Source organism: Miniopterus natalensis, chromosome 2 (genome assembly GCF_054644295.1).
Source record: "Miniopterus natalensis isolate mMinNat1 chromosome 2, mMinNat1.hap1, whole genome shotgun sequence".
Lineage (NCBI taxonomy): Eukaryota > Metazoa > Chordata > Mammalia > Chiroptera > Miniopteridae > Miniopterus > Miniopterus natalensis.
The window spans coordinates 182,881,605-182,898,136 of NC_142082.1; the positions used below are offsets into that span (position 1 = coordinate 182,881,605).

A 16,532-nucleotide genomic window follows, 5' to 3' on the forward strand; every position below is an offset into this window, starting at 1 on the left:
GGGACGGCACATGCCATGTGCGGACTGGGTGCTCCCAGCAGGCTGAGTGCCACAGGTCTGGTTTCTGTGGGTGATAGAGGGACATTTGGTACCATTGCCCCCCAGGTCCAGACGTCGTCTGTCGTTGGTGGACATCTGCAATCACTATGGCCATCAGCTGGCTCCAGGGAGACGACGCGGCCGTGCGTGCTCATTTTACCGAAGTAGAGCGTGTCCCTAAGGCCCTGGAAGTGACCGAGTGAGTAAGCCTCCGTGACCACTTACTTCTCTCCAGGGGAATCCCAAATGCTGGGTGTGCCAGGCTCGCTTGTCTGGGTTAGCGGAAGGGAGCAGGTCTGGGTGGCCATCAGGATGAAGGGTCAGGCAGCCTGAGGACCAAATAACAGATATAGAGATAGTGAGAGGGAGGACAAGGGCACCATGGAGAAACCGAGCTTGGTGAGCACATCTGTCTGTGTGTGTCATCTCCGCGGCTGTCAACACTGTTTCTGGGGCTTCCTACCACGGCCCCCATGAGGTCACAGGCTGACAGAGGGAGTGTGGTGTGCCTCCCAGCATCTTCAGAAGCTCGTGGTGGAGCCAGGCATTGTAGCAGTGGCTCACAGACAGCACAGGGCTTCTGCGGGCCCAAAGATCCTGCCCTCTTGTCCTTTTAGCCTCCCTCTAACCCCATCAGCCTGTCATTCAAAGGCCTTCAGCATGGGCATAGCTTTGACATCCTTCTTTGGGGACTCATTCCTACAGGCATTTGGCCTGTAGTGATGGGCAGCTCCACCTGCTGATACCATGGCTGTTTGTGACGATTTGAGTGTCCCTGACAGAGAGGAAAGGCACAGAGTCAGGGCTGCGTGCAGCATTTCCTGTCAAGCAGATCTTAACCAGCAAGGCCAGAGGGATCTGAGATAAGCAGGTGTAGGCAGGTTCCCTGAAGTAGGTCTGACATCCCGGTTTCATTTAAGTAACCCATTTCTAAGCACCCCGATCCGTGAGCACCCACCCTACACCAAGCCCTGTGTTCACACTTCATCCTGTGTGAGTCTCCCAGCCAACACGCCTGAGGCTTGGAAGGTAAATTGTCTAAAGTCACCTCACTTCTAAGCAGCAGAGCCTAGCATGCAGCTGAGGCCCTCAGCAAGCATTCCATCCCCCTGGATTCAGTCACTCTGGGGTCCCTTTGCTCTTCAGGGACAGTGACGCTGTGGGAACCCTTCCCCAACCCAGCCTCCCCAGCCTCTCCTCACTTTGCTCTGTGAAAGTTCAGTTTCTCCAGATTTTCTTATCAGCTTCCAGGAAGTGGCCTCTTAGGGAGCATGTACAAATAACTGGCTAACACTGTCACCATAGGCAGCAGCAAGTGGTATTGCGGCCACTCCATAGATGAGGAAACTGGGGCATGGACTGTTTGAGTGACCATCTTTGGTAGCTTTTCAGTGGCAGTCCTGGTGGTTGAGCCTGGCTCTCTGATTCCTTCCTATGGCCACACCCCATTCTGGGGTCTCCTGCACGCTCCATGATTCCATTTTTTAATTTTTTTATTTTTGTTTAAAATATTACAGATGGCCCTTTTTCTCCCCAATTCCATGATTCCATCTTTCATTCAGCAACTACTTAGCTGAGGGCCTACTTGCTGCCAGTTGCATTCTAGGCTCCGGGAGGCAGCAGTGAGCAAGGTAGCAAGTTAGGGTCCTAAGCAAATAGGCAGTGACCCATCCTGCATAGGTGCTCTCCTGTGGGGGTTGTTGCCATGGCTTCTGTGAAGCAGCCAGTGTAGCTCTTCACTGGGAGGCAGGGTTCTGGGCCAGAGGCAGCTTTTCCTTTGAGAGTTCACGCAGCCTCTGGTGAGGGAGGGAGGCCCATAAACCAAGAGCTGGTGTTGGGGGAGCAGGGGTGGGTACAAAGGGCCTGACTCAGTGGGCAGCCAGAGGAGGCTTGTAGGGGCAGGAAGTGGATCCAGCAGGATGTGGGCCAGAGGGGCCCAGCAGGTGGAACAAGTCTTAGAGATGAGTGGGAAAGGGTGAGAAAGGGTATTTCCAGATAAAGGCACCCAAGTCAGCAGAGTGCAGAAAGGAGTGAGAAAGGGGTAGGGGATGTGCTCTGGTAGCCTGGAGCCAGAGCAGGATCAGAGGCAAGACACTCAGGGCCTTTGCACAGGCTGCTCCTCTATCTGGAACACTCCTCCCTAGAAATCCCCTCACCTTGCTCCCCCAGTTCCTTTAGGTCCCTGTTCGAATGTCACCTTTCCAGAGAGGATGTCCTTGACCGATCTTTATCAATGCCACCCCTTCCTCTGCGTGACTTTCCTTCACAGCTCTTGCATCACCCACCATTGCGTGTTTGGCATTTAACGTGTTTGTTGTCCGACTCCCTCACTAGGAGTGCTTGAAGGAGGTGCTGTAGGGGTGGGGAGCCCACCCTCACTCAGGGTTGACATTTCAGATCTGGAGCTGGCAACCTAGAACCACTGTGGTAGCATTCGAGTTGACAGACCCACATGTCATGGCAATTTGGGATGTGGTGGTCACCTGTTCAGGCTCCTCACGTTACCTCCTCCCTCTCACTTCCCTCTCATCGCCCAGGAGCCCCCTGGTGAAGGCCGTCCTCCACACCTGCAGAGCCATGCATGCCTCGCTCCCTGGGAAGGCAGACGGGCAGCAGAGTTCCTTCTGCCACTGTGAGAGGGCCAGCAGTCACCTTTGGAGCAGCCTCAACGTCAGTGGAGCCACCTGTGACCCTGCCCTCAACCACGTGAGTGGGGGCTTACCTGGCCCCTCTGGGAGGTGCCCCACTGTGATGGGTAAGAAGACTCTCACCTGCCTTGAGCTCACCCAGCCTGTAGGACTGTTTGAGAGCCAGAGACTGGCAGGTGGGCTCCCTGTTTAGTCCTGGGGGCAGGCATGTTCCACCTGCACCTTTCCTAGACTGAGTCCCAGACCCTACTGGCCGGGACTCTTCGTTTGCTCCAGGCAGTTTGCACAGGCCCCTCTAGGCCAGCTTTGGAGTGGGCCCTCACCCCCTCACATGCACACACACCCTGAGCGGACCTGCTGCAGCCTCCTGGCAGGCAGCTGTGGTGCATTGTAGTTGCATTGCATGTTCTGGCAGTACCCATGCAATGTTTCCACAGTGCATCACAGAGGCCTGCCCAGCCCTCGCGAGACTTCCCACCCTGCCCTTGTTCCAGGACACTGCTGGGTCCCAGGCCCAGCCATCCCGGGAGAGGGGAGGGAGGAGTGCACACAGCTGGAGTGCAGCATGGTCTGGGAGGAACCAAGTATGTCCTGGAGGGTCAGACTCTGAGCCCCTGATTGGGGTTTGGTCCATGGCAAGCAGGCTAGCACTTCTGGCTAGAGGTTACTAGTTGCCCAGAACATTGGGGTAAACCCAGGATGGCATGCCAGCCCTACAGGACAGGCAATGTGCAGAATGGTCCCAAGACCAAGGCCTGTGGGGGAGCCAAATCTCACTTGCGCATTTCATCTGCTAGTCTTCATGAGAGAAACAAACAGTCTGCACTGAATTTGGGGAATGAGAGGGAGACTGCTGGCACCCTTGGGGCCATGTTCCTGGGGGCCAGCTTTGTGTAGGAGGATGGGCCCAGAAGAGGGAGACCCCATCCAGCCTCATAGCTCTCAGAATCGGTCCCAAGCGACTGCCCCACCCAAAGGTGCTCCCCAGTGCTCACCTCGTAGAAGTGCCAGGTTTTGTTTGAGGTAGCGTGGCCTTGCCCTGGAACTGCCGGGTGTTGGGCTGAGGAGGACCTAGTAGGTGCTGGGACCCCTGCCCCAGCAATTGACTCATCACCTGTCTCCTCCCTGTGGCCCACCCCACAGGTTGTCCAGCTGCTGATCTCTGACCTGCTCCTGTCGCTGCGGACAGCACTCTGGCAAAAGCAAGCAGGAGCCAGCCAGGCCCTGGGGGAGACCTACCATGCATCGGGTGCCGAGCTGGCTGGCTTCCAGCGGGACCTTGGCAGCCTGCGTAGGCTGGCACATAGTTTCTGCCCAGCCTACCGCAAGGTGAGACCCAGCTGCCTGGTGGAGGAGGGCAGATTGTGGGCCCCCAGGGCCTAGCACAGCATCAGCATAGGGTCAAGGAGTTGGTCCTTGGAGGTTACCCAGCTGACCTATCAAACGCTGTGTTGGGTGCATATGTCCTTCTGTTCAGCTCCTGTGGGTTGAGTGCCTGCTGTGTGCCTGGCCCTGGAGTGTGGTGGTGAGCAGGCCACACGGGCCCACAGGCAGAGGGGGCGGCACCTCACAACCAGAGGCTGGGGTGGGAGGGCTCCTGGCCCCATCTGGATTGGGGTGGGAAGGACACAACGGAGCCCTTCTCTGGCTTTCCCTGCTGGCGTCAGTGACGGAGTCTCCTTCGAGCTGCATTCAGTCCTCCTTCTGAGCCACTGGACGCTTGGGCTCTGCTGCCTGAATCTCCACGTAGCATCCCCTTGGCAGCTTACTCGACTTAAATCATTTCCTTGTATGTTTTATTTTTACTGGTGATTGGAGTAATGTAATCTACATATTTTTGCCTAGGTGGTTTTCAAAAATTTCAAGTGAGGAGACCAGAGTATTAGTGAGGGGAAGGGTACAGAAAAGGAGAAGGGCTCTGAGTGAGGTGGCCCCCACCCAAGGGTGCTGTGGGGCCCTCACAAAGTTACACTGTGACCACTGTGTGCAGCGAGCCAGGACAGACAGACAAAACGTAATCATCAGAGAGCCGCCCCTGCTCTAAAAAGGAAGTGTGCCCCAAGGTTCGGCGGCCTCTGGTCTGCTCAGGGCATGGCTGGCCTAAGGTCTCCCTTGGAGCACCATTTCCATCCTGCCCCAGCCCCACTAGAACCCTTCAGTGGCTCCCCCACTGCCTTCTGGGCCGCACTAGGGACCCTACCACACTGAGATAGTGAGGTACAAAAGAAACTTCAGGTTTTAAAGAAACTAGAGACTAGCCTGGTCCTCCACCCCAGCTCATGACTCATATTTACAGAAGACTTGCAGACTTTCACCTGGGAATGTTCTGGACTCTTTTTTCCCCCCCTGAAGAAACAGAAGGAAACAGGACCCTGGACCTTCCTGGTACCAGCCCAGCTGTCCCCCCTACAGCCCTCCTGTGCCTGCCTCACCTGTCCTATTTTCAAGCTGGAGGCAGCCTCCAGGGATTTGAGGCTTCACCTGGGGTACTTGTCTCCTAAACCCAGAGGCATGGTGGCGCTGTCTTTGTCACTGGTAGCCATTTGCCTCTTTCTCCCTCGTGTCTCACTCTTGCCCCCACCGCCTGTGCTGTGTTTCTTGTGCCTGCCACTCACCCAGGTTTCTGGCTTGTATCAGGTCAGAATGGGGACAACAGAGGTTGCTCTCAAGGGGTGAGCAGGGCAAGGTAGTGTGGAAAGAAGGGGTGTCATCAGGTGGCAGGTGAGATGCTGCAGGGAATGGTATCTGTACCTACTGGGGACAGACTGGAGAGGACCCAGGGCTTCACTGTGTCTCCGCTGTGCCTCCCTAGGTGTTCCTACATGAAGCCACTGTGCGCCTGATGGCAGGAGCCAGCCCCACCCGCACCCACCAGCTGCTGGAGCACAGCCTGCGGCGGCGCACTGCTCAGAGCACCAAGCACGGTGAGTGCCCCAGCACCCCAGTCCGAAGGCCTAGTGTGGGCCCTGCCTGAGCAGGGGAGGCGCCAGCCCAGCACTGGCCTCGGCAGCGCTCTCAGAGGCGGTGTGAGAATGAGAGAAGCCCAAAGCCTGACTTGGTGGGGTGGCCTGGGAGGGTTCAAGGAGGCACTGTGGCGTCGAGTTGTTGCGGGTCCAGCCTCAGGAGTAGGGAGGGGAGGGCTGGGGATGTTGTCCATGCAGGTGCTAGAGTAGCAGCATGGGCCCTGGAGCCAGACTGCAGGGCTACTTCTCAGTGCCACCACACAGTAACAGCTGTGTGATGCATGCCAGCCAGGTTCATCTCGTCTCGCCTGTAAAGGAGGGAGGGCACGGGGACCCCCCTCCCTGGGCGGTGTGAGGACTGAATAAATGAGTCCCCACCAAGCCCTTGGAGTAGCACCTGCATTCTAGCGGGCTCTCCGCGAGCAGTTCCTATACCTACCCCTCATTTTCACAGGAGAGGTGGACGCCTGGCCTGGGCAGCGAGAGCGGGCCACTGCCATCCTCCTGGCCTGCCGCCACCTTCCCCTCTCCTTCCTCTCCTCCCCGGGCCAGCGGGCGGTGCTGCTGGCCGAGGCAGCCCGCACCCTGGAGAAGGTGGGTGACCGGCGCTCCTCCAACGACTGCCAGCAGATGATTGTCAAGCTGGGGGGTGGCACTGCCATCGCTGCCTCCTGACCACTGGGCCCTGCCCACCTCGGCCCGCCGCTTCCCTGTCTCTCAGTCTCTCCCTTTGTCTCTCAATCTCTCTCCCTCCTCTCTCTATCTCAGTCTCTCCCTCCTCCCTCTGGGAGCTGGGAGATGAGCCTTGTCTTCTGAGGTGTCACCTGCCAAGGCTCTTGGACCACCTCAGGCCAGTGGGCCCCAGAGCAAAGCCCCTTACAGCTGATGTGGGTAGGTGCCGCTGGTCCAGGGCCCAGTGGAACCTGAGAGAGGAAGGAAGAGCAGGGCAGGAATTAGGGGGGTACCCTGACTTGAAAGCAGCAGGGGGAGCTCCCAGGCTGCCCAGCCTGTCTCCAGCCCTCCCAAAATTCTCTCTGTACGTCTCTCCCCATCCTGCTTCCTTGTTTTTTATCAGGCTTTCCCTCTGGGGCACATGCGTCTGGCACCAGAGCACTTCACCCTTGGCACTGTGCCAGCATGCCCTCCCCCCCTTTTTATATGAATGTTTTTATATCAGTGTGCTTGGGTTTGCCGTGAAGCAGGACTAAGTTGCTGTGGCATCTTTATTTCTCTCCCTGGGTCTGCGTCCCCTCCCCTGCGCCTGACAAAGCCAATTCATTGTTTTCTCTTTATGACACAGGACAGCCAGGGAAGGAGGGGAGCCCAGCCTTAGGGAGGTGGTAGGGAGGCAGGGGGCAAGCCTGGGAATGGATGAAATGATGTTGGCATTATTTTTTAATTTTTTAAAAAATAAATGTTATCTTATTTAATTGTCCTGTTCCTTCCCACTCCCCCACCCCCTGGGATTTCAGCCCAAGCTCAGGGTAGGCCCAGGGATTGGGGGAGATGAAGCCACCCATTGGGACTGGAGACCAGGGTCTTCAGTGTGGGTTCTCAGTTCCCTCCCGCCCAACTCCTACCTCCATGGTCTGTTTTTATCCGTAATTCTTGACCTGAAAATAAGCCAGGGACCGGCCCCCAGTGACAAGCCCCTTTTGGCAGGGGCACCAGGAATGAGGCCCCCTGCCTTGATGGGATCCTGGGAGGAAAAATGATCCCGCTTTTCTGGATTCCCTGGCTGGGTGCGTCCTCTGAGGTGGTTTCTCTGGGGCCTGAGGACTGCTTGGCTCCCCTGAGCCTGCTGGGAGGCTGAGAGGGGCTGTCCTCCCTACCTCCCTGTGCTTCTCACGCCTCAGGCTGGTTGGGGCAGAGTGGGCAGGGGCCCAGCACACAGCAGGAGCTCCCCTGACACCAGTGCAGGTCAAAATGGGTCAGCTTGGACATCGCCCACTTTCTTTCTCTTGCCTCCCCCGCCACTGTAATTTATGGCCCCGGCCACAGGGTGAGCCAGCCCTTGTCGTGTATGTACTGTGCCTTTTCTCGTTGTTTAGGGGTGGGAGGGTGGGTTTTCACTCAAAGGGGGGATACACCTATGGCAGCCTTGATGTGGAATCATTCACCATGTCCCCGATGCAGGTTATTCAATAAACAGATTGGTACCACCCAGCATGCGGTGTGTGAGGGTCTGTAGTGTGACCGCTGTGGTGACTAGCCAGGTAGCTGCATGGCTTGGCCTCCAGTGGCCCGGGACTGAGGACAGCCCCTCCCTCTGTGCTGCAAGGCCCCAGAGGCTTTATCCAGATGGAGCTTCCTCCCCCATCCATGCACCTGGCCCCTTCCTTCCAGCACTGGCTGCTCGGCACACTCCAGTGCTGGGACAGGGTCTGGCCACTGCATCCAGGACAGAGAGCTGGCTCTTTGGCTGACAGCAGCAGTTTCTTGGGATTTAGGGTGCTAAGCCCTTCTGTGTCCATCCCTCTGGTATATATCTCCCCCTTATTGGGTGGGCTGCCCCTCAGTTTCCCCATCCTCTCTAGAGGCAGTGAGCTTCTGAGGAGACTCAGTGGCCCACAAGTTACATCCAAGACCAGCTCCTATAATTCCCAGCTGGGTTACCTTGGGGAATGTGGCCTCAGCCTCTACTTCCACATGTGCAGAATGGGGATGACAATCCCTGCCTTTGGCTATTGTCCCAGGTTTGTTGGCTGGTTTGAATGTGCCAACTTATGGTAAGTGCCTTGTGAGGCTGGTGAGGGGCCAGACAGACCACAGGGAGTGGTGGGGATGGGAGAGTACTGGGAAGAGTGGAGATAGAATCTGGAGTGCTATATGGTAATGAGCCCGGGGGATGAAGTTCATGGCCACCCAGCCTGGCTGAGAAATGGGCCCAGTCCACTCAGCTCTCAGCCACTGCCTTCTCTGAAGGGCAGTCACAGCAGGCCACACTGTCCCAAGGGTAAGAGCAGCCTGGAGAGGCCCAGCTACAGCTGATCCCTTTCCATAGTGGTCATGCCCATGGCCGCACCCTGGCCCTCTGGGATGGAGATCCAGGGCCCTTGGGACTTCAAAAGAGCAGAGAGGTAGAGCCCACCTCCCCCAGCACAGCACAGCCAGGGCCTGGGTTACCAGGGTGATGGATCGTAGCTGGCTGATGTGCCCAGGAACCTGATCCTTTTTTGTGAGTCTGGGCTGGCTACATGACTCAGTACCCACCCCACCACCCCCGGCTCTACACAGCTGCAGGATAGGCCCTGGAGCACCCCACTCCCACCTCGGGTTGAGGGTGTGAGGCTGTCTCCCCAACAAGCCATCAGGGGGTCCTCACTGCAGGCAAGACCATGGGCTGTAGGCTCTGCTCTGTCTTGGGACTTCTGAGCCTTGGTTTCCTCAGTAACCTTTAGAGACAGAGAAGTGGACTGTCCTGCAGGTGAAGAGCTGGTGGGTTTGGGGGCCTCAGTAGCCCAGCCAGTGGGAGGAACATCTGAGACTGCTTGTACCCTGGAAGCAGGGGGGCCCCTCTCTACCAACACCCGTGTTCATAACCTTCCCTCCTCCAACTGCCCACTGCCCGCTATTCCACCATCAGGGTCACAGTGGAGCAGAGTATGGAAGAATCCTACACTGGAATCAGCTGGGTGACCTTGGCAAGTTACTGAGGTCTCAAAACCTCAGTTTTCCTTATTTGTAAAGCTACATACCCCTGGGGCTTCTGTGAGGATTAAATGAAAGAAACAACAACAAATGGTGGCCATTGTTATTAAAACAGTATACCATGACTAGGGTACACTGGGGGAAAAGGCCCATCTGGGTGGTTTTGTTGAGGTCACACGAGGGTCACAGCCCAGCCCTCAATCTCTCCACTAGTGCCTGTCACAGAAAGTTGATGCACACAGGCTGCTGCCATTGCCTGGGCCACATCCAGGTACCTGGAGCCTGCCTGGCAGGAAAGGGGAGAGCTGGCAGTGCCAAGCATGTGCAGTGTGAGCACCCCTGTGGGACACTGCCAAGGCTCAGGCTCCAGTATTACCATCCCCTTTCCCTCCAGAGCAGCTACTGGGAGGAGGCTCTGCCATCCTGAGCACCAGCTGTCCACCGGGCCCACTGCCCACACCCATTAGGGGGGGTGGCTCTGGGCCAAGCTGACCAAGTGGCCTGCAGGCCAGGGGCCGGCCCAGTGCCAGACTGTCAATGAGGATCAGCCTGGCTCAGCCAACTCAAGCTGTAGCGTGGGTGATCCGCTGGAGGGGGGCTCACATTCAGTATGGGGCATCCACCCTCCAGCTCCCTCACCTGTGCTCAGGCCGCAGGATGGCTAGGGCCTAACTGCCCCTCTCCCATGGGTCCACTGGTGTTGACATTAAGCCCGGCATTCAGCCCTGGCCACCCCTCCCGCCACTTCTCCCCAGCTCCTAAAACACACCCAATAGCTCTTGGGAACAGTCCTGCTCTTGCACATGCTGTGCCCTCTGCCCGCACTGCCGTCTGTCCAGTGACCAATGCCTCTGCCATCAGCCCCTCTCAGAGCCAAACTGGGGCTCCTTTATTCACAGGGATGGGAGCCACATAAAAGGGTTTATTTACATGAAGAACCCGGGCCCTAGGGCCCCCAGGTCAGGCCCCTTCTTAGCCCTGCAGGGTCCAAGGCCCCCAGTCCAGTTTGGGCAGGCGGAAGGCTGCACTTACACACGGACGGCGCCACTGTGGCCTGGGCCTCTGGACCAGGCGCATGGCAGGTCCCTGGCAGACGGAATGTTTCGGAACAACCAGCAGCCCCATCTTCATACGGTGACCTCAGCTTTGCTGTTGGTGCTCAGGTGTCGGGGTCCGCGAGCCGCGCAGCCATAAAGACCAGGGTGCTGCGGGCCCACGACCTTGGGCAGCTTCTCCACGCGCCGGGGCGGGTGGCCGGATCGCCGGGGAGCAGGGGAGGCCTGGGCCGCCAGGTGGCTGCGGGGGGCCGGCCGAGCCGGGCGGCTGGCGGTCCAGGTCTGGCAGTGGCCCGTCGGGGCTGGGCGGGCAGGGGGCGCGTAGCCCGGCGGAGCCCAGGGGCAGGAGTCCAGCAGCGCCGGCAAGTCCTCTGGGGGCCGCGGGGCCCGTGCCGGAAGGGTCAGTGGGGCGGGGGCTGGCGCTGGAAAATGCTGGTAGAAGTCCTGCGGGCAGGCCTCTGCGGACACAGGGCGGGGCGGGGTCGGAGCCGGCCGCGGTGGGCGGGGCCTCAGCACGGGGGGGGGGGGGGGGGGGGGAAGGGGATGGGACGGGAGGGGGGAAAGGAAGGGTGGGGGAGGGGAGGGGGATGGGACGGGAGGGGAAGGGGTATAAGGGGCGGGACTGGACGGCCCTTGGAGACCTGGCTTCTCCCGCCCCGGGCTCTGGAGCCGGCGGGGTCCCAGGCGGTCAGCCTAGTCGGGCGGGGTACGCCCGAGGCGAGGCGCCCGGGAAGCCGGCTGGGGTCCTTGCGACCCGGCGGCCGGCGCTGCTCTACGCGCACAAACTCGGCCTTGAACTCACCTGAGGCCTTGCGCGCCGCGGCCTGGAGGGTGGCGTACTTGGCGTAGTCGGGCTGCAGCGTCCTGCCGCCGCCCTGCAGCCGGGGGCCGCGCGGAGGCCCGGGTGTCGCCCCCAGGGGCACGGTGTTGGGGCGTTTCTTGTCTAGAGCGGGGAGGCGGGAGGTGAGACTCGGCCGCTGACCCCAGGGCACTGTACCTGCGCTACCACCTCCTCCTAGCCCTCTCCCCAGCCGCAGTCCAGCTGGGTGGCGTTTTGGGCAAGACGGAAAGTAGAAACTGTCTTCGTGACAGAATCTCCAGCATCCGTAACAGGGCCTGGCTCCTAGTAACAGGAATAGCAGCCAGTCCTGAGCGGGTGCAAACCTAATGGATGTTGGGCTTGAGCCAGGCACTGAGTCCCCCAGGACCTGGTAGAGATGGAGGGAATGTCCGCGGCTTAGAACCCACACAGGGGAGTGAGCGGGGAGGGCGAAGGCGGGGGTTGCCGTCAGGCCTGACTCTACAATAAGAGGCCAACGGGGAGGCTCCAGCCTGGAGGGAAAGGCCCTTGGGAGGCCACAGCCCCTGGACAGGCAGACCCCAGGGTGCTGAACCCGGGCCTAGAACCACAGCCTGAGCCAGGGACCCCTGAATCTGGAACCTTCCTCACAGAGGCCTTGAGGCTGGAGGTTGCAGGACCCTCAGAAGGTTTCTCCTCACCAAGGGGAGCTGGCCAGGTTGCCGGGCCCCCACTCACACACCTGCAGGGGCAGGCAGCTCATTTCCATTTGGGAAGCAGTCTGCTCAGAGCCTCTTGCCCCCTCAGCACACTCCTTCCCTTGCTCCCAGGCCCATGTCGGACAAGGGAGGCCTGTGCTTTAGATCAACTAATGTGCTCCCACCAGCCTGCTCACCTGTGCTGTTGTGGGGGGAGCCCCGGGGGAGGCCATCACCCATCTGCACCTGGACACAGCTACCCAGAGGTGGGCCCAGAGGTGGAGGCAGTGGCTCCTGGGGGCCTGGCTGCTTCAGAAGTTCTGTCAGTGTCCTGCGAAGAAACAGTGATGAGAAGCAGCCCTCCCAGCCTCCTGCTTTGCCATCGGCCCGGCCAGCCCCAGCCACCACTGCCTCACTGTGTGGCCCTGGGCGGCCCTTTCAACCTCTCTGAGCCTCCCTTATCCCTTGTGATTGACCTTACACATCTAGTTTCTGCTACCAGGCACGACCTGTGGCCCCACCATGGCCACTTCCCACAGTAGATCAGGACACTCAAATGGGGCCCTGTGTAACCAGGGCCACCTTGTTTTCCAAACCCTCCCTGCCCGCTTCCTGGAGTCCACTCTCCAAAATTCTCCGAGTCAAGCCTCCTCTCCCAGCACAAGCTCTGTGAGCTTATCAGTCTCCTGGACCTTGCTCACGCTGCTGCTTCTGCTGACAATATCCTTTCCTCCATCTCCCCATAAAACTACCCAAAACTACCCATTCTTCAAACGCCACCAGAATCTCTCCTCCAGGAAGCCTAAAGAAGGCCCACCTAACTCCCCTCCTGCAGCAGGGGCTTCTGCTGCGTCGTGGGACAGAGCTGCCAGCACAGGCATGGAGGACAGATGAGGGGAAGGGGAGTCAGGAGATCTCCCTCTGGCAGCCCAGCATGAAAGGCTGTGTGACCTTGGGCAGTGGCCTCCCTGGTTACCAGGACACCCAGCCGCAACCCAACTGACAGTATCTAACTTAGCTTCCCAGCAGACAGCCAGACCCAGCCTTCAGCCCAACTGCCTTCGGCACCCAGAACCCACAATTTTCTCCTGCCTCGGTGGGACCCTCCTTCTGGGGTTGAGGCCTCAAATGGCTGATTCATGAAGAAGCACGCTGGAGCCCTGGCCAGTGTTGCCCAATGGTTAGAGCCTCCGCCTGCCCACCAAAGGGTCACGGGATCAGTTCCTGGTCAAGGGCAGGTACCTGGCTTGCAGGTTCGCTCCCCACCCCCGGATGGGGCTCCATCGAGCAGGAGGCAACCAGTCAATGTGTCTCTCTCACATTGGTGTTTCTCTCCCTCCCTTCCTTCCTCTCTCTCTTAAAGCAATACAAAAAAATATATATCCCCAGGTGAGGATCATAAAAAAAAAAAAAAAAAAAGCGCACTGGAGGTGGGACACTGGAGCCCAGCCTGGCTTGGCTGCCATGTGAAAGCCCCCGAGCGCTTGCCTGAGCTGACCCTCATGCTCTGGCCACTCCTCAGCTGCCCACCCGTGTTCCCTCACCTCTTGGTAAGCACCCCTCAGCCAGCTGTCCCGAACACCTGAGTAATTGTCATGTCTTTGGACCTTTGCACAAACTTTCTCTAGGGACAGACTCCAGCTCCCCTCCAAGTCTCTAAGTCTTTCCTGACCATCAATCTAAACACGGCAGAATTAAGGGTGAGACTGGGGAGGAGCACAGGGGTTCACAACACACCCACACATGAGCTCAAGTTGGGTTCCAGGTCTCCCCAGAGGAGAAAAGGGAGTTGGGGCACATGGGAGCCTGAAGCTCACAGAGGAAAGGACTGACCCTGGCCACACAGCACAGTAGGGGAGGGCAGCTCTTCCTGAAGTTTCCCCAGACCCGCTTCCCAGTCCTGTGCAGATGAAGCAGGTTCAAGGTGCACATGTCAGCTAGGCTGCCCCAGTCACCCCCTCTGTACCATCATAGCCCTCAGTTCCTGGGGCCCCACTCTGGTCAAGGGCATGCTCTGTCCTCTCCCCCTCGCCCAGCATGAGGGACTCCGAGCTCCGCTCCCCGAGGTTCAGGCCCTGCCCCTGCAACATCCAGGAGCCAGGCTGAGAGCCTCCGCATCACAAAAGCAGCACAGAAACTGAGGCCCTGCTCTGCCCTGCAGCTGTTTGGAGGGTGGACTAGATGGTCTGGGGACAAGGGGTACTGTGGAGTGCCAAGGCAGTGCTCACCCTCTGTCCAAGGTTTAGGAGGGGGAAGCATTGACAGCTGGCCCACCCAGGCCTCGGGGCTTCTCTCTCTTGTCACTTCTAAACACCCGCCTGTCACATGCAGTGTCAGCAGCCTACATGCCCAGGGAGACAGGACCTGGGTGAGTGAAGAGGGCCGAGACCCCAGGACCTGAGGGTGGCTGGGGGCATGTGAGTGTAGGAGTGGGGGTGAGGGCTCCAGGGTCAGGACACAGAATCCCTGAGTCCCTAACCCAGTGAGGAAGGGACCCTAGGTCCTGTGCACCCCACTTTACACAAAGCTCAGAACTCATCTAGCACTTGTCTAGGCCTCTCACACCGCTGTCCCCTTCCTAGCAAGGGGAGACCCTGACCCTCGCCTGTGGGTATTGAGTGGGGTGAGTTGCTGAAACCCCTGGGAAAGGTCAGGCCTGAGTCACAGTTATGGGAGGGGGGGAGGGAGGGGGAAGGAGGGAGGGGAGAAGCTGGAGGGAGAGAGCCATGGGAGGCACAGAACATTCCTGGAACCTCCCTTCCCTCGGGGCCCAAGACACCCAACACTCCATGGGCGCATGCCCCCACCCGGCGCCAGACCCCCTTCCTGGGCGCGGAAGTCGTGTCCTCTGTCGGGCGACCAGCCTTCCCCGCCCTCTGGGGAGAAGGCGGGAGCAGCGGGGGAGGTGGCCCGGCATCCCGCTCCGCGGGAAGGTCAAGGGGAGACAGGCCGGTATCAGCTGTCTCCCTCCGTAAAGTGGGGGGAGGAAATACAAACCCGGAGACAGAGACAGAGGAGACGCAGCGGAAGGAGGGGGCTGCTAAGGACCGGAGTTGGAAGGGGCGAGCGGGTGAAGGGTCGCGAGGGGGCGCCCACCGGGCAGACGGGGCCGTCCAAGCGGGAAGCGCGGGGTCCCCAGCCGGGGTCGGGCCAGCGCGCGCTCACCTGGTCACCGTGCGCCGCGCGCGGGGGCTGTGCGCCCTCTCCAGGCCCAGGCGCACCGCGATGCCCGCCAGCACCAGCAGCGCGGCCACGCCGCACACCGCGTAGACGGCCGTGTGGCTGCGCTCGCGGCCCGGGTCCCGGTGTGTGACGGTGTCGCGGGCCCGCGCGGGCGGCCGGCCGGTCTGCACCCAGGCCGGCGTGTCGTAGTTGGAGCAGCGGCTCTGATCGAGGCGCCGTGGCCCGTCGTGGCAGCAAAAGCGGTAGCCGCACGTGCCGCAGCAGAAGTTGTAGGCGCCCGAGCTGCAGTTGAAGGGCGGGTCCCACTGGCCCATCACGTCGTAGTAGCCGCGGCAGCGGTCGCCGCCGGCCGGGGCCGCCGTGCCGGGCGCCGCGGGCTCCTGAGCCTCGGGGGCCCCCGCGCGGCCCGACGGCGGTCGCGCCAGCAGCAGCCACAACCCGAGCGCGAGCCGGAGCCCCGGCGGGCCATGGCCCCCGCGCGGCCCCCGCACTCCGGCCCGCTCCATCGGGCCCGCGCCTTCGGCTACAGCGCCCCTCGCATGGCGGCGCGCCCTGGCTCCCTCCGCGCCCGCAGGGACCGCGCGGGGCCCGGCGGATGCCTCCGCGGCCGTCAGTCTCTCCCGAGAACCCCAGACCCGGGCGGGCTCGACCTGCGCCCGCGGGACCGGGGAGCGCGACCTCCTCCTGGGCTCACCTCGGACGCGAGCTGGCCAGTCCGCGCCCCGGGTCGTCGCCGGGCCGGGAGGCGGGTCCTCACCTGCGCGCGGTCCCGCGCCTCTCCCGGGCCGGGCGGCGTGCGGGTCCCGGGCCTAGCGGGGGCGGCGGGCCGCGGGCGAGCTGCCTTCCCGCCGCCCGCTCCGCGCTGCCCGCGCTCTGGCTGCGGCGCGGGCTCCGGCTCCGGCTGCGGCGCGGCTCGGGCGCGCGGGGGAGGGAGGGAGGGAGCGCGGGAAGGAGGGCGGGAAGGAGCGAGCGGAGCCGGGGGAGGAGCGCGGCGCCGCCAGGGGCGGGAGGGGGCTCCGCGGGGCCCGCACAGCCCGGACGCCCCGCGTGACCCGTCCCGAAGGCCTCCCCAAACCATTCCCCGTCTCGGGGCGCTCCAGGCCTCGGCTTCGGCCTTCGGACTGTTGCTTCGGACACCCGGCCGGGCGCGGGCGCGCCGGCGTTTCACAGGTGCGGGCGCAGAGCGGCCCCGGGAGTGTCGTTGCCGCTCGCGCCCCGCCGCCCCCTTCTCGTCCCTCCGTCGGTTCTCAGCGAGACGGAGGGTGTGGCAGGAGGGGGGCCCTTCCCCTCTCCGCACCTGGACGCTCCCACCTGTGCAGTGGGAAGGAAACGCCCACCAGAGCCTCTGCACCGGGCCACACGCGGGACCCTCCGCGCTGCCTGGGCGCGGCGCTAACCCAGAGGCTCGCGCCCTGGCCCCAGAATCTCCTGGACGCCGGGGTGGGGTTCTCGGGTGTCCCCACACCGACGGCGGCGGCGATGGACTTGGCCTTGCC

General features: G+C 61.0%; 2 protein-coding genes across 3 annotated transcripts in view; one reads left to right on the plus strand and one right to left on the minus strand.

The window, feature by feature from the left end:
• SREBF2 (sterol regulatory element binding transcription factor 2) overlaps positions 1 to 7,816 on the plus strand; it is a 51,169-nt gene extending 43,353 nt beyond the window's left edge. Inside the window, exons 15-19 of the mRNA XM_016210267.2 lie at positions 106 to 238; positions 2,577 to 2,745; positions 3,831 to 4,016; positions 5,500 to 5,611; positions 6,105 to 7,816. Coding sequence (XP_016065753.2) covers positions 106 to 238; positions 2,577 to 2,745; positions 3,831 to 4,016; positions 5,500 to 5,611; positions 6,105 to 6,325 — 821 coding nt within the window. The 3' untranslated portion in view covers positions 6,326 to 7,816. The remainder of the gene's footprint in view (positions 1 to 105; positions 239 to 2,576; positions 2,746 to 3,830; positions 4,017 to 5,499; positions 5,612 to 6,104) is intronic.
• Positions 7,817 to 10,394: 2,578 nt separating this feature from the next.
• Positions 10,395 to 15,542, minus strand: SHISA8 (shisa family member 8). Of its 2 annotated transcripts, none has more exons than XM_087814009.1 (4): positions 15,019 to 15,542; positions 12,051 to 12,184; positions 11,159 to 11,299; positions 10,395 to 10,814 (listed from the first exon to the last, which is right to left on the minus strand). In XM_087814009.1, exons 1-4 carry the CDS (start codon positions 15,540 to 15,542, stop codon positions 10,429 to 10,431), a joined length of 1,185 nt encoding a protein of 394 aa, XP_087670135.1. In that variant the 3' UTR covers positions 10,395 to 10,428. The 2 variants fall into 2 exon arrangements, with proteins under 2 accessions (XP_087670135.1, XP_087670133.1); XM_087814007.1 differs by having other exon boundaries at positions 11,159 to 11,479.
• Positions 15,543 to 16,532: the final 990 nt, after the last annotated feature.